Source organism: Eriocheir sinensis, chromosome 22 (genome assembly GCF_024679095.1).
Source record: "Eriocheir sinensis breed Jianghai 21 chromosome 22, ASM2467909v1, whole genome shotgun sequence".
Lineage (NCBI taxonomy): Eukaryota > Metazoa > Arthropoda > Malacostraca > Decapoda > Varunidae > Eriocheir > Eriocheir sinensis.
Window position 1 is genome coordinate 2,656,212 of NC_066530.1, and position 16,799 is coordinate 2,673,010.

Below are 16,799 nucleotides of genomic sequence, written 5' to 3' on the forward strand. Positions count from 1 at the left end.
ACAATCAGCAGTGTTTCGTCCTCAGGGTGAGGACGGCTGGGAGAAGAAGGAACACATGGCAGAGACGCTAGTGAGGCTGAATTTGGTGGACGACAATGACAACGACCCGGTGTTTAGCGAGGACTTCACGAGCCTCTCCCTGCCCGAGGACACCCCGCGGGGCGCTCTTCTCGCTACCTTCACCGCCCTGGACCCCGACAACGTGAGTTTTAATGCTTTACTAATTTTGAGATTGTAGCGTAAACTAACCTAACCCCGAATCTTAATACCAGAGCAAAATGTGGCTGAAGGATTGAATACACGGCAATAAGGGAGCTCTTTAGGGTGAGGAAAAACTGATGGGCATGTTCTGTGTTTTATCTTCTCCCAGTTCGAGAACTTGGACGGAGAGGGAATCCTTTGTCATACATGGATTAAATCAGGTTATTGAGGCATGCCCCGGTACAGTATATGAAAATCAGATCCTTTTCTTGTGTTTCTGAAGTCAAAAAGTTTGAAGACTCAAGTTCCCAGTATAAAAAGACATGTCTTTAGTTTATTTTCCCTATTGTTTTATAGCACCATGCACCTTATCTCTCAGAGACACACCAGTCCTCGTCTACAGACCGACTTGGTCGGCTCAGCTGACGCCAGCCGATAGGTCTGTTGGCACCCTGCTATGGACCGCCACTGGCAAAGGCCCGTTCTCCCCCCTTTCAGGAGGGAGTAAATCTTTAACAACAACATCAACCTTATCTCTCTTCTTCAGGGTGGAGAAAGTCGCGTGCAGTACCGGGTGGCTCCGTCCAGCGATCCTCGCCGCCAGTTTGCCGTGGACGAGAGTGGGGCGGTGCGTCTGGTGGGGGGTCTGGACCGGGAGGCCGCGGACACCCACAGTGTGCTGGTGTGGGCGGTGGACGATGGCACGCCTCCCAGGACCGCCACCGCCACCCTTGCTGTGAGTACCTGTGTTGTGTGTCAGCTTCCGGAAGTTTCATGGAACTCGAGTCTACAGACAAGAGGGAATGAACGCACATATACCTTTTTGTTCCCTGTGTTGTGTCTTGAGAGTACTGATGAGAAGGAATGGGCATGTCTCTGCCTTGTTTTCTTTCTTGAGTTGTGTCGCTACCATGTTTCCTTCACCAGACAAAGCTTCGAGGAGGGAAGGTGAATGGAATGGAGGTTGAAGCAGAATTAAGAGAGGCCGATAAAGCCAAGTACTGCAATGAAGCAGAAAATTAACACATACTGTAAGAGTAACGACTCATCTTCGGCAGATCAACGTGACGGACGTGAACGACAACCCGCCGTTCCTGGCAGAGCCCCGCGAGGTGCAGGTGACAGAGAACAGCGAGGCGCAGCAGGTGGCGCAGGTCAAGCTGACTGACCCCGATGACTGGCGGCAGGGCCACGGGCCGCCCTTCACCATCGCCCTGGACCCCCGCGCGCCACCCCACGTCACCGACAGCGTCAGGGTCACGCTGGACACGAGTGAGTTGTCACAACCAAGGATTATATTTGTTCACAACACTCTGTACCGACTTATTCCTCCTCCTCCTCCTCCTCTTCCTCCTCCTCCTCCAATAGGCTTTCTTTTGTCAGCATTTCCATGTTTCCTCCTCCTCCTCCTCATCATCATCATCATCACCCGTGTGTGGTGCAGGAGGGGATGATGGGCGTGGCGTGGGCGTGGTGTGGACTCGGGCAGCGCTGGACCGAGAGGAGCGTCCCGCCCTGCTGGTGCCGCTGGTGGTGGGCGACGCCGGCTGGCCGCCCCTCACCGCCACCGTCACCCTCACCCTCCACGTGGCCGACCTCAACGACAACCCCATGGCGCCCGCCAACAAGACCGTCACCGTACACACGCTGCAGGTTAGCTGGCTAGTCTCCCTCTATCCTACTTGCAGGTTACCCAGCTAACACTTCCTCTATACACCCAGCAGGCTCACTCTTCCTCTACACACCCAGCAGGTCAGCTGACTCACCCTCTAGTCACCTAAGGTGCCCACTCTGAGTCCTAACTTGAATTAGCATATCTGCCACAATCCTGCCTCAATTGTAACAGGAAGGCTCACGATTCCAAGTGTCTTTGTCTCGCTCTCAGCGTCAGGGTGCGGCGGTGCCCCTGGGGCGGGTGTACGTGCAGGACCCAGATGACTGGGACGTCGCAGCCAAGACCTACGCCTGGCGGGACCCTCAGGCGGGCTTCTTCCTCGACACCTCCAGCGGCCACCTGGCCATGGCGCCCTCCACACCTGACGGCCGGTAGGGATGCTGATTATTAATTTAAGACATGATAGAGTATCTGTAGTATGAATGCAATGCTAATCTAATTCCAGAAGCTTTGGGTGTTGTGTTTCACCTATGGTTGTTAATTATTCTTGTAGATGTTTTACCTTGCCAGCAGGTACCAGCTGTCGTTCGTGGTGAGTGATAGCAGCCAAGGCCAGGACGACGTTGAGGCCAATGTAACCGTCCAGGTGAAGTCACTCCGGCGCAGCGAAGTCACCCATACAACGCCCCTCACGCTGGCGGCTGACAGTGACGCGGTGGTGAAGTCCGGGGTTGAGGTGCGTTGTCAGGACTAGGCTTTACTGTATTTCCCTCAGGAGTTGGAAAATTTGCAAGTTGCCTTATAATTAAGACCGACATTCATTGCAGCGCTTGAATTTGCAAGTTCTTTCTTTGATATGCTTGTCATGTTCCCCATGTTCCAGGGTGGGGCATCGATGCTGAGTCGCCTGGTGAGCGCCACACGAGCGTGGGCGGGCGGGGGCGGGGCAACGGTACGGGTGTTGTCGGTGCAGCCACTGGAGGGAAGGATCCCTGCCACGCGTGTCTGGCTGGCCGCCGCGGGGATCGCCAACTTTGAATACCTTTTGCTGTACCGTAAAAACGAGGTAACTGGAATTTTGTGGGATATATCATTACCACTACTAACTTCCCTTGCCTCAAAATCACCCTGTGATTCAGATGTTTTGGAACTAATCAATGTCTTGTGTAGCTGAGCGCAGCGCTAGGCGTCAGTGTGAGGGACGTGGGCGTGGTCACGTGCCGTGAAGGCGCCACCCCCGCGCCGGATGCCGTGGCGGAGGAGAGGTGTGTAGGTGGTTGCTGGGTGGGCCTCGCCGAAGACTTCACTGTGGTGGATGCTAACTCTTCGGCGGTGGTAGGGCCGCGGGTGGTGGTGAGGGGCTCCTGTGGCTGCCCATCCTCCGCCACTGCCACCACTACCACAATGCCCGCCAGGGCACACCCCTGCACCCCTGACACCTGCTTCAATGGTGGTAGGTGCCTCAGCACCTCTTCGGGTACTCGGTGAGTGTCTGGGGAATGGGAACTCAGAGTAAAGAGCAGCAAAATAGTTTGACTTATGCACTTATGCCTAGAGACACCTCGGCTTGGGCAGGGCAGAGTTATTTCCCATGAAAGACTCATAAACACAAAGACTGGCTCAGGCAAGGCAACAGAATCCCTTCTCTCAAAGGACAATTTCATGCTGTTTCACAACGTCCTAAGCACCATGGAACCTCACTTCAGTTCCTCTGCGTGACACCTCCTCCCTCCCTGTTTCCCCAGGTGCATCTGTCCTCACGGCACATGGGGCTCTCGCTGTAAAGTGCTCGCAAGACACTTCGAGGGAGGCGGGGGTAAGCAGGAGGGCGGCGCCGGGCCCGCCGCAGAGGGAGCGTGGGCGTGGGTGCCGCCCATCCCGCCATGCGCCGAGATGCACATGAGCCTGGAGGTGCTGAGCACAGCGGGGGAAGCCGCACTGCTCTACACCGGGCCAGAGCAGCACAGCACTGAACAGAGGCTGGGCAGGGGCCGCCGCGACCTTCTCCTGCTGCTGCTGGAGCTGCGTCAGGGGCGGCCAGTGCTGCAGCTGGACCAGGGCGGCGGGCCCGTCACCCTCGCCCTCAACTCCTCCTTGGCCGACAACACGTGGCACAGGATAGACCTCCACTGGAAGGACGAGGTGTGTGTGTGTGTGTGTGTGTGTGTGTGTGTGTGTGTGTGTGTCAAGTTCTGGGGCAAATTCTTTGTAAATTTTGATTGGCAGATTATTGGGTGTGGTGGATATGCTGCTCTTTGCTTTACCTATTTTATTAAAAACATCAATCATCTGGACGGTGGGGTAGGGAAAGGGGATGGTAGGTAGGCTAGGAGATCCGTAAGGTCAAGTTAGAGGAGGCATTGACAGATAGCGGCAAAGTGACCGTTAATCTATTTGGCCATGAGATATGTGTTGGCCTGGTGTAAGGTTACAAAGGAAAGGGGATGAGTAGTATACCACTCAAGGTGGTGAAGCTTCTCTGGATAATAGTTCACTTTGGCAGATATCATATCTCCCTAATGACTCTGTTATTGAGCCTTCCGTACAGAGTATAGTCTATGCAGAAGACCCTGTTCCTCTAGGATATGAGCATCTTAATGCAGGGCGTGATCCAAAGGGTTTCAGAGAGGGAAGCTCTTGGCTGGGAAGAAGAGGAAAAAGAACACACACACACACACACACACACACACACACACACACACACACTATCCTTCCCGCTCACAGCTGGTGGAGATGGTCGTGGACCTGTGTCTGGGGGGCCACTGGGATGAGCCGCCGCCCACGCCTTCTCCGGCTGCCCACAACACCTCGTTCACTCCCGTCATGCCTGAAACACACGCCTGCAGGGCCGCCACGAAACTGCCAAAGGGCGCCCGTGTGCTCAAGACCGGCGGAGTGCTGCAGGTGGGCGGGCTTGTGCACCCTCTGCCCATCCTCATGCTGGACGAGGCCACGGCACAGCCACGCCCGCCACATTTTCGAGGCTGCATCAGGAACCTCAGAGTAAACGGCGAGGTGAGTTGTGGCAAATTTGCACAATTTAAACAGACAATGTTCTTAAAGATCAACGGAAAACTTCATCTGCACAAAGAGTATGATCATTTTTTAATTGTCAATGTTAAATGAGACAACAAAATGATCCCCATTCCCTATACTTGGCCAGAACAGAAAGTAGAATTTGTGTTGTGTAGTGTTCCCGCAATTGGTGGGCAGCAGCGTCCTCAGCAGGGTTGAGAAATACTGCCAAAACGGTATACTAAGAGAACATTTATTCCTTGGGTTATCTCAAGTTATCTCATGTTATTGTAGCTGGTGGACCTGTACAGTGTGGCCCTCAGCAGGGCTAACCCACAAGGGTATTGAGAAGTATTGCAAAATTGACGTCCTTAGATACTCTTCATTCCGTGAGTTGTCTTCTGGTGTTCCCGCAGCTGGTGGACCTGGGCACTGGCGTCCTCAGCAGGGCCAGCTCGCCGGGGTGTCCTGCCGCAGACTGCCTCACCCAACAGCTCCACTGCGGTGTCCACGGCAGGTGTCTGGGGTCGCCGGGGTCGCTGCGGTGTGAGTGCCAGCCGGGGTGGGGCGGACCAGGTTGTGCCTCGCCCACAATGCCCGCCACCTTCCTCCCCAACAGCTACGTCAAGCTGGCCCTCTCCTTCTCGCCGCTGGCCTACACCACCTCCATCAGCCTCAGGTAGGAGTTGCCGCCTTCACCGGCCTCTGTGACATAGTTGCCCGCCGCCGCCACACCCTGTCAGCGCCTCCTGCCGGCAGGTTCCGCACATTGAGGAGGACAGGCGAGCTGGTGGTGCTGTCATCCCAGCACGGGCGGGACAGCTGGTCTGTGCAGCTGACGGACGGCCGCCTGTGCGCTGTGCTTCACCTCCACCCTCGCTCTCCGGCCTCGCTCTGCCTGTCACGGGCCGCCCTCACCGATGGCCGCTGGCACGCCCTCGCCGCCACCAGGTAGGCCACCGCCCTGCTGCAGGTTGGTACTCCCTGCGGGGCGGCTGCCTTGTCTCTGTGTTGCTGTGTCTTTGGTGTTCCTTCACTGTTACTGACGTGTTAGTGACCTGCTGTGTTGCCTTCTGTGGCTCAGGTACGGCTCGGCGACCATCCTGACAGCAGACGACGGGGACGGCGACCTGTACAACGCCTCGCTGCTGCTGCTGGAGGGGCGGCAGCTGCTGGAGGTGGACAAGCAGGAGGGCGTCCGGGTGGGCGGGGCTCCACACTTCCAGGATGCCGGAGTCCTCAAGATCCACAGCGATTACTTTGACGGTGAGACACAGGCCTGGACGCCAGGCTTGCCTTGTGCACTTCAGCGAGGCAGAGTGAAGGCGCTGAGGGCGCACCGCTTACAGGGCTGCCTTCCCCTCCCGCAGGCTGCATCGACGACCTGCGCATCGCGGGCCGCAGCGCGCCGCTGCCGCCGGCGGTCAACAGCACGCCCTGGGGCCAGGCCAGCACCTTCAGGGGCGTGGAGCGAGGCTGCGGCGCCCCGTCTTCCTGCGCCAACGTGTCCTGCACACCGCCGCTCTCCTGCGTCGACACCTGGAGGTCCTACCACTGCGGGTCGGTGGCCGTGTGTGTGTGTGTGTGTGTGTAGAGAGAGAGAGAGATTTAACCCGGTAGCTGCAGGGATCATGTTTCTTAAAGGCCCCTCTAAGGGAGAAAAATGAGAAAAATTCATCACCCACGCAAACCATTTCATAATATATATCAACATATTTGTGATCAGTTTATGCATTATCTGTTTTTTTGGGGGGGTTTATATCATGGCAAAAATTTAGCCCGTCGCTGGTACACGGTAAAGCCACAAATTTGGCCCGTCGCTGCTACCGGATTAAGGGGAGTGTTGGGTGACGCTGGACCGCTGCCGCAGGTGTGGCGAAGGCCGCGTGCTGGGCCGGACCCGAGCGGCGTGCGAGGATGAGGACGAGTGTGCGTGGCGGCCATGCCTCAGCGGCGGCTCCTGCTTCAACACCCAGCCAGGTGACGCTCCAGGCATCAACCAGTTGTGTCTCTTATATGACTCATATCATATACAGTCACATGCAGTATATGAGCAGGGTGTCGTGGCGAGTGTTACAAGGGTGGTTCACCCCAACACAGGGTACGTGTGCTCGTGCCCGGCGGGGTTCAGCGGCCAGCATTGCCAGCTGCCTGACGTGGGCCACACCTCCCTCAAACTTCCCGTCGGGGTTCTCATCACCATCGTCGTGTGGTGCATTTTCCTCGTGTGTAAGTACTAAGCCAGGGCGTGCCCAAGGTTGCTCTTCTATGGTAAATGTTTCCTTTTTCGACAGCTCTGGCGAATTCTCAGTACTCTGTAGCTAACATATGTACACCTTGTGTGAATCTCCTTCCATCACTACAGTGTTGGTGTGCGCCTTCCTGCTCCATCAACACCACCGCCGCGCTGCATTGCGCAGGGGTATGACTGACTCCAAGGACAATGTCGTGGACTGCAAAGGCCAAGTGTCCCCACCGTGCAGCCACACACCCAACCTGCTTGAGCTGCAGCTGCTGAAGCCGCCCAGAGCCAATGGCCAGCCCGCTTGGGCAAGAAACCCTAACATCGCCGGTAACTCTTCCCTCTTACTGAAAGACACCTTATTCGAACCACCTCTCCCATTTATGAATTTGTTTTTCGTTCCATTTTGCATGTAGATTATCAAATTAATTTCCCATCCAATGCTTTAAAACGTGAGGTCACACAAGTATCAGTCTTCTTTTCACCCTTGATCTTTGCCCCAGACGTGGACGTGCTGCAGGTGGACGCAGTGACGCCGGCGAGCAGCGCCGAGGAGCTGGATGAGGAGGGTGGCCGAGGCTCGCCGCCCTACTCACGACGAGGGAGCTATCAGGCGGCAGCGAGCAGGAGGGCGAGCAAGGGCGGGCCGGGCAGTACCCCTCCTGCGGGAGACGACCTAAGAAACTACGCCTACGAAGGTGAAGGCTCTTCCCCAGGGTCACTCTCTTCCTGTAAGTGTACTGGGGATAGCATGGGGTCATTTCAGTGTACTAGAAAACGAGTGAAAAAACAGGAAAGCTTACATGCTTTCATGACCTGATTATGCATGTCATCACGATTGTTCTTATGTGCATGCACGTAGACAGTGCTTATGCAGCTTTATTCTCCTTTATCTTTTGTACTTTTTTTTTGTATAAGCATTACCCTCTGTGTGTTGTCTCTTGGGAGTGTCACTACGGGTCATATTCTAAAACATTTTGGCGCCAAAACTCACATATTTGACAAGGCTTTCATAGGAGTTTTGTGCACTTCCAGGGGTAGTTTTATGACCCCGGTGGTTGTTTGACCCTTCCTCGGTACCATGAACCTAAAAAAACACTCATTACTACCCGATTTATCTCCTTTTCAGACTCTGGAAATAGTTGTGAGAGGCGGAAGCGTTTGAGAATACCGACCTATGTGTATGTGTAGGTAGGAATTATGCAGCTTTATATAAGTCTCAATCTCCTGTGTGTTTTTATTAGTAACCATTAGTCAGAGTGTGTTAATTATGTTATTTATCCCATACCACACAGTTTACCGCAGTAGTTTTTATTCCAACAGCACGATACGTTAGTTCTTCCATTTTATCAAGTCACATTATGCGTGGCTGCCTCGGGCTAGCTGTGTTGCCACTTCTCCCCTCTCGCACTCGCTCTTTACCCCCCCCCCCCTCTCTCTCTCTCTCTCTCTCTCTCTCTCAACATTTTCTTCAACACAAATTATCATGTTTTGACACTTCCCACACCACACATGAGGCAAAGGTCTAGTATAGGTGACTTTTTGCTTGATTGACCGGCGGGGTGACCTTATCAACCTACTGCCACGTATCTCAAGTTGCGTTGCCATGACTCCTAGGGATGCATAGGCTACAAACTATTGTTTTGTCCCCAGAAAACGAATAGAATTGTATGATCTTAACATATAATTAAATGTACACCGTATTCAAATTAATTTAGAAGGAGTTGATAGTTAATAATATGAAAGTGGCGACGATTATGTGGCATATCCTCTAATCCCGCCAGCCACTCCTAAAGTGTCTTCATAAAATGAGAAGACAATAGCTAACACACACACACACACACACACACACACACACACACACACACTGGGACCAGTGAGTATTTAGCGAGTGAATACGAGAACCTGTGTATAAAAGTTTGTGACCGCGTGAAAACTAAATTTCTACTCATGCGCATTCCTATACCCGATTTTACCACTATTTGCATGAAATCCACGCTAATAACTCTGCCATTACCGCACCACAACAAGTGTTTCTCAAACAGGTCTAGAAAACTGCAGCGGAAGTGCCAAGTTTTTGGGAGGCTTCCGTGAAGTGGCGCACATGGTGGAGTCCTGACACGTGGGCTCCGGGGACGTGGCCACGGACAGGACAAGTCGTGCCTCGCTTAGCCCGCCGCCCATCGCCACCATCATCCACTGCTCGCACGTCTCCCTCTCCTCAGACCCACACTCGATATCTCCGTCTCTGTGTCACTCAAAGGCAGAAGTGGAGTAATGTTTTGGGGTCTTACTCTGCCGTTTCTTTCTCAAGTTTCTGTGTCACTGGAAAGCAAAAATGAACTAGTGTTTGAGGGTCTTTATCACCTTTGACCCGTACTCAATGCCTTTGTCTCTGTGTTATTCGAAAGTTGAGATAGAGGAGTGTTTGGGTTTTTTACTGTCTCATTCTCATGTGTCTCTGTCTAAGTGGAAATAAAACAGGGATCAGTGTTTGGGCATTTTTACCAGCGCTTCCTTGTCTCAGACCCCAATCCCTTACCTCTGTCCGTGCTAGTGAGGAAGAGATGGAACAGCGTGCGCGCCAGGGTTGGTTGTCTATTGGCCCAGGTGCTCACTCGCTGCCTCCGTCTCTGCCACTTGGGAGCAGAGATGGAATACTGTTTCAGGGTCTTGTCTAAAAGGGAATGGATGCAAAGACACATATTCGTGTACCTGAAAGCAGCAGGACTGTCCAGAACACTTTTTCCCTCCTACTGAACAACTCATAAATTTTACTCTTTTTCCATAGATATTCTGGGCAAGACACACTGAAAGACTAAAGTGAAGTAATTTTCATTTATTGAAAATCCTTATTGCACATAATCTACTTCCTAATGTGCACATGCACTTGTATTTCAAGTTCTAAAGTTGTTGTTTTTTTTCATAGCCTAACGATGTTACGTTCTAAGCCTCACCAACGAGGACATCCGATCTTCTTTACTCCGATACGTATTTTCCATTTTTCTAAGGTCGTGTGTGATGATGAGAAATATATGTACATACAACATTGTTACCCTTCGTCTTAATTACCCCTCCTCTGAGTCTGGTAAAATAAAGATATGCATTGAAGCTACATTCATTATGTTTTGTAATGTACATGGGTTCATAAAACTTCCACACTACTACTGTGCTGCTGCTACTACTACTACTACTACTACTACTACTACTACTACTAAGAAAAGTGATGATGATAATAATAATAATAGTAATGCTGTTACTACTATTACTATTATAGCTACTACTACTAGAGTGGCCTCACGTCCAACTCCTGATTGTCCAGACCGTTTCATGTCCAACACGGCATTCTTTTAAACATTTTTTTATTGTAACGTGTTTGAACTAACTAAAAATATAAATAGTCCAACACACAAGAAACCCCAGTCAACAAGTGGCCTAAATCCGCAGAGATTTCTGTGACGCGTGGAAAAATCGTCCATCGCGCACGGCACTTGTCGCTCTCGGCCAATCAGCCTAGGGAATTAGTAGGGATGTGCACCGGTATCCGGTATACCGGTATACCGCTATAGTTATTTTTTATTATTATTTTTTTTTTCTTTTTTTTTTATTTTTTTTTTTTTTACAGAACTGAATGCACCAACGCCATGAATATAACAACTATTCAAATACGTGAATACAAAGGCACTGACTTGTGACTTCACTATTGGCTGCTGGCTGTGTCTAAACGTGGGCCACGTTGCACCTCATATCCAGGATTCCCGCGCGCGCTTAATTTTTGAAACGGCATCAGTGACTATGACATGATTAACAAATAAATTTAAACATAAGCATAGTCGAACCCACGAATGGCTAACCCACGAATAGTGGGGGACGTGTTTTTTTTTTTTTTTTTTTTTCATCTTTGTCTTCATTCTTCATCTTTTCATCCTGTCTCGTCTCCACTGCCGCGCTGCATGATCCTCCCTTCTCCCTTGTTGTTTACCTGCAACAATAAACTATCAATCAATCAATCTTTTCATCTGTCTTTGTGTTCACTTGAACGTTTACCGTACGAGATATCACACACTTACATACGAGATATGAATAGCCTATTCGAGTGAGAGAGAGAGAGAGAGAGAGAGAGAGAGAGAGAGAGAGAGAGAGGTAATGTTCCATAATATGAAACATTATCTCATGTGAACGAAAATCGCCTCGTGGGTAAGTGAAATGTGCTGCTGTTCACATGCCCGTCAGATACGAAATGCTTTCAGACTCGGAGCAAAGTGAAGATGACTCGTTTTCGCGACAGCGACATACTCCTCAGAGTGAAGAAGTTAACGTGAAACTCGAGTAATATGTTCACCTAGATCACAGTCTATATATGCTTTACAGTCTGTTCACTTCAGGACGATAATAGTCAGTTTGGCGCATGACGTCACTGCCCGGAGTCCATGAGTGGAAACTTTTTTGTGTATATAATATTACATAGCTTAATTATTACCATTACTTTATTTTTTATTACTTTTATTTTTATGAGCATTAGTATTTCCATCATTATGATGCAGTTTTCTAATTAAACCTTTTATTATTATTATTATTATTATTATTATATACCTGTCAAGTCTTACGTTTTTTTGTGTAAGTCTTACGTAATTTCGGTAATTTTCAAGTCTTACGGCGTAAGTTGAAAATCTTGCGTTTTTTCTCCGCTTGCGATATATATTTTTTTTAATATGTTTGTTTTAAACAATTTGAAATATATCGTACGCGCCATATTTAAATTCATGTGAGCGTGCTGAGTAACGGTTACTGTTACGGTTAGTGTGTGTGCGTGTGTGTGTGTGTTGGGGGGGGGGGGGAGGGGACCTCGTGCACCCTGCTTGAGTCCGTCGGAACCATACCTGTCAAGTCTTACGTTTTTTATACACAAACTTCTGTCTCTAACGCAAAATCTTATGGCGAGACACCACAGTAGCTTGACAGGTATGTTATTGTTATTATTATTATTACACACAGACCCCAAAATAAATGTTTAAGGAGATTTTTTTTTTTTTCATGTTAAAAAAAAAACTATGCAAAAAATAATAAAACTTAGAAGTCACCTAAAACTACCTTGTGCGATTGTAGTGTTACATATTGTACGAGTATAGACAAAGGAAAATTTTTCCATTTCACAAGTAATTAAATACCGTTACCGGTATTACCGCCATTTTGAGGAAATACCGGTATTACCGGTGTCATGACTCACACCGGTAAGAGGGGTACCGGTATCATTTCATGAAACCAGTATCGGCAATACTGGTATTTTTGTCGATACCGCACATCCCTAAATCAGCCGGAAGTGTGGTGCGTGACGCCAGCGTGGGCGATCACGTGATGCGCAGAACTGCAGATTTTGCTAAGTAGATCAGCGCTTGGGTACTGGGTAGACTAGACCAGTGTAGCGGGTGCTACTTCAGGCAGTCTACTTTCTTAGTACAGGGAAGGAAGAATGAGACACTGAGGTGATCTGACAGCTACTGATTTATTAGCGAGAGACATAGCTATTTATAAGGGGCTACAGGATCAAGCACAGTTCCACAGCCAATCAGCTACCAGCGTGGCTGCCACTCCGCGCCTCGTGAGTATTCGCTGTCGGCCATCTTGGATCTAGCGTTTTTAGACTCCCGTCCCGCGCCTCGTGATTGGGTTTGAGCGAAGGCCGCCACACCAGTCTACCTGCCCCCATGCCCAGGATGGATCTTCACGCCCCATTAAAGGTACTGTTCAGAAATTTCTGACAAAGTTCATTTTTCCATTAGTTCTTTTAGATGTCAAAAACTAATTTCGCCCAACGCGACGCAACCTCTGACCAAATTCCAGCGTTGGACGTAGGGCCACTACTACTAATACTACTATAATTACTACTGTAACCCGTCCCTGAAGCTGAACTCCTCACTCAATCTTATTTTTCCTGAAAACTTTACTGGATGATTTAGAGCATATTCCTCCTATTCATCCTCCCTCCGATATCAAGATTCTTAATAATGACGTTTGCTATACCTTTTCTATTATAAACCCTCAGAAGGCTTATAGACCCGATGAAATTCCCCTTTGTGTCCTTAAAAACTGTGCTTCCGTAATGATACTCTGCCTGGTCAGAGTCCTTTACCTCTGCCTTTCTGTAAGGGGTTTTAACTAGGACACAAAATGGTTGAACACAGATATTTTGAAAGATTTTCCTCTAATGTGTCAGTAAATTCAAACTGCGTAGAGAAGGTAAGCACAGATAGAGAGTTAGTTACAAAGGAAATTTTGAGAAGCTCAGGTTTATCTAAATCGTCCAGAATGGAGTTTTCAGGAAAAATAAGTATGAAGTCAAGATGGGAAAGGTGCAATGCTCTTTGAGCGCACAAGGCAATTACCCAGTACTACATGATTCCCGAAAACCTTCTCGTAAGTAGTATCTTCAGGAATCGGTGGCGGATCTAGAAAATAATTTCCGTGGGGGGGGCACTAGGCACTCGGCTATTCCCGGGCAGAGTGGAAGTTAAAATGGGCTTTCTCTCTTTACACCCCAACCCCTGCGCCTCCCTAGCTGAGTAATTTCTGTGACCGCCTACCACTCCTAGGGACACCGGTTCGAGTCCGATCAGGTGACTTCGGCACAGCCCACCCAGCTATTGCTCCTGTTCATCCTTCCTTTCGGGTTGGTCGATAAACCGGTACCTGGGGAAACTTGGGGAAGGTAAATTGTGGGAATCCTGACGGCATAGGGCCAAGTGTCCCCGGGCTAGTGGATACGAGTCCACCACAGGCTCAAAAGGTCAAGGAGGCGGAAATGGGCACCGATGCAACGCGCAGCAATATCGCATATTCCCCACTTTACCCACGAGTATTACTTAATTACGAAGACATTGTAGTCTAGTCACTGGGTTACTAATTTTTCCCATCCCAGCCTGTCTTCCATATTGTAATTCTAAAATGTTAGGTTACAAGAGGAGCTTCATTAGCTTTATTTGTGAGATGAATGTGGAAGAGAGGCTGGGGTGAGAAAATATTTGCTTTTGAGTTTACTTACACTTGATGATGACATTTGAGAAGCACATCCGTCCCATGTCTTCCACTATTGCACAGAAGACAGGCTGACCTCGTAAGGCCTTTAAAATATTTGCTTGTGACTCAATTGTAATCAAATCTTTTTATGCATTCATTTTGCCCCACTTTGAGTCTTGTGCTCCTGTTTGGATGTCTGTTGCCAATTGCCATTTGAAGTTACTTGACAGAGCTATCAATTCAATTAAATTTGTTTCTACGGCACTTAATTGTTCTTGATCTTGATCATCGGCGTCAAGTTGGTGCCCTTAGCATTTTATTTAAAGTTTTTAAGAATAATCGGCATCCCTTTTTTTTTTTCTTTTTACAGCAATGAGTCAGTTCAAGGGCATAAAAAAGGAAACAATAATAAAAAAAAAAGCCCGCTACTCACTGCTCCTAAAAAGAGTTAGAGAAGTGGCCGAAAGAGATCAATTTCGGGAGGAGAGGTGTCCTGATACCCTCCTCTTGAAAGAGTTCAAGTCGTAGGCAGGAGGAAATACAGATGAAGGAAGATTATCCAGAGTTTACCAGCGTGAGGGATGAAAGAGTGAAGATGCTGGTTAACTCGTGCGTAAGGGATTTGGACAGTAAAGGGATGAGCTTGAGTAGAAAGTCGCATGCGGCGAGGCCGCGGGAGGTGGGGAGGCATGCAGTTAGCAAGTTCAGAAGAGCAGTCAGCGTGAAAATATCGATAGAAGATAGAAAGAGAGGCAACATGGCGGCGGAATTTAAGAGGTACAAGACTATCAGTAAGAGGAGGAGAGCTGATGAGACAGACTCCACTCTGTCCAGGAGAGCAGTGTGAGTGGAGCCGCCCCACACGTGAGATGCATACTCCATAAGAGGGCGGACAAGGCCCCTGTAAACATCATCCACCTTTCGGCCCTGATTAACATCACCAAAATTATGGGTGGGTCTCTTCTGGGAGGAAAGAGGCTCATTCAGACCATCAAAGAACATCAACAAAAGGATGATAGAGAAAAGAACATCAAGAAAGGATGAATAAGAGAAATAGAAAAGAAAAAAAATATCGAAAAATAGAAACGTCAAGAAAAAGAACAAGAAAACCACGACATCAAGAAAAGAAAAATATAACAAACATCATCCACCTTTCGGCCCTCAGTAACATCACCAAAATTATGGGTGGGTCTCTTCCGGGAGGAAAGCGGCGCACCCAGACCATCGAAGAACATCAACAAAAGGATGATATAGAAAAGAACATCAAGGAAGAAAGAAAGAGAGGAAAAAGAACAGAAAAAATATCGAAAAAGAAAAACATCAAGAAAAAGAACAAGATAAATATAAGGAACATCATCCACCTTTCGGCCCTCAGTAACATCACCAAAATCATGGGTGGGTCGCTTATGGGAGGAAAGCGGCGCACCCAAACTATCGAAGAACATCAACAAAGGATGTGGAAAAAAGAACATCAACGAGAAACATCAAAAAAGAAAATAGCAGCAAGAAAACACGAAAGAAAAGACTCTACACACAAAGCTCAATCGACTCTGACATTGCCAGCTGCTATGAGAGGGGTAGTCCAAGCTCTATCCACTATGTCCATGTTTTGCAAGACACCAATGTCACCTACGGTAGAAAGAGTGCCTTATATGATCTGATTGTAATGCGTCTTAGACTAGGGTATAAATACTACTGGGAGGTGAGTGGTGCCCCACCCGAGTCTTGTGCTGTGTGCGCCAGGCCGGGAGGTCACACTCTACAACATTATGTCCTTGAGTGTCCTGCCATAGCCTGTTACCGTCCACAGGGTATAAGTGATGTGCCTTCCCTGGTCGCCTGGTTCATTAATCATGACTTTGTAGCTGCCATTATTAAAGAGTACCCACAGTTTGCTGCCAGGTGGTGATCTGGGTAACTGCATGTGTACCTACTCAGGAATATTGTCAGTATTTACATTCAAATTTCTTTTTCTGTTAACTAGCCTCAACTTGTGTTTGTATTTTTGTACAATGGAGATTTATCTTTTTTTGTAACTATCCTAGTCAGGGGTTTGTCTGCAAGACCAGCCATCCCCCTTTGTTGTATTTTACAACAATAAATATTTCAATTCAATTTCAAGAAATTACCTGGCCGAGTCAGGGCAAAGGGGCTGATCAAAAGCGTCACCTTCACCTTCACGTCCACAGTGCCTGGGCGGGGGCGTCAGGGTACAGGCCGCAGAAGTGGGTGACCTCGATCTGGCGCGGTAACCTGTCAGCTCATCGGTGGCGTAGTTGGTACGCTGCCGTGACCTCTACTCGCTCGGGTTCGATTCCCGTCACTCAATGGTGTTCCTTACCGATCAAGCTGAAAAAAATCAACTTTTTTTTTTAGGTGTTGCCTGTAGCTCCGGTAGGTTGTCTTGAGGGGCCTCTTGGATGGCCCCAGCCCGTTAATGGCTGATTAAAGATTTAGGCTGCATGCGGGTAATCTTCTGCCACTCAGCGATGACTTGTAAAATCAGCGTGTTTAGATAGGCCTCGAACCCTCACAGGCTCACGTACCACGCCCGCATGCTGACCACTCGGCCATAGCCCATATATTTAAGAAAAGGTTAAAAACAGGGTAAGAAACTTAATACTATTCTTTAATGGTCATAAATAAGATAAAATCCGATGAAAATATATAAAAAAACACAATAATGAGGAAACCAATCCTTTACGTGAGCCG

The 16,799-nt window shown here is 48.9% G+C and overlaps 1 protein-coding gene across 1 annotated transcript in view; it reads left to right on the forward strand.

The window, feature by feature from the left end:
• Nucleotides 1-9,566, forward strand: part of LOC127002280 (putative neural-cadherin 2) — a gene marked incomplete at its 5' end in the record, with an annotated part of 52,945 nt that extends 43,379 nt beyond the window's left edge. Inside the window, 19 exons of the mRNA XM_050868092.1 lie at nucleotides 26-202; nucleotides 749-937; nucleotides 1,260-1,473; nucleotides 1,646-1,854; nucleotides 2,087-2,247; nucleotides 2,387-2,552; nucleotides 2,700-2,882; nucleotides 2,987-3,300; nucleotides 3,562-3,958; nucleotides 4,541-4,831; nucleotides 5,248-5,510; nucleotides 5,591-5,782; nucleotides 5,916-6,097; nucleotides 6,202-6,391; nucleotides 6,702-6,811; nucleotides 6,932-7,060; nucleotides 7,197-7,403; nucleotides 7,577-7,771; nucleotides 9,119-9,566. Coding sequence (XP_050724049.1) covers nucleotides 26-202; nucleotides 749-937; nucleotides 1,260-1,473; nucleotides 1,646-1,854; nucleotides 2,087-2,247; nucleotides 2,387-2,552; nucleotides 2,700-2,882; nucleotides 2,987-3,300; nucleotides 3,562-3,958; nucleotides 4,541-4,831; nucleotides 5,248-5,510; nucleotides 5,591-5,782; nucleotides 5,916-6,097; nucleotides 6,202-6,391; nucleotides 6,702-6,811; nucleotides 6,932-7,060; nucleotides 7,197-7,403; nucleotides 7,577-7,771; nucleotides 9,119-9,192 — 3,843 coding nt within the window. The remainder of the gene's footprint in view (nucleotides 1-25; nucleotides 203-748; nucleotides 938-1,259; nucleotides 1,474-1,645; nucleotides 1,855-2,086; nucleotides 2,248-2,386; nucleotides 2,553-2,699; nucleotides 2,883-2,986; nucleotides 3,301-3,561; nucleotides 3,959-4,540; nucleotides 4,832-5,247; nucleotides 5,511-5,590; nucleotides 5,783-5,915; nucleotides 6,098-6,201; nucleotides 6,392-6,701; nucleotides 6,812-6,931; nucleotides 7,061-7,196; nucleotides 7,404-7,576; nucleotides 7,772-9,118) is intronic.
• Nucleotides 9,567-16,799: the final 7,233 nt, after the last annotated feature.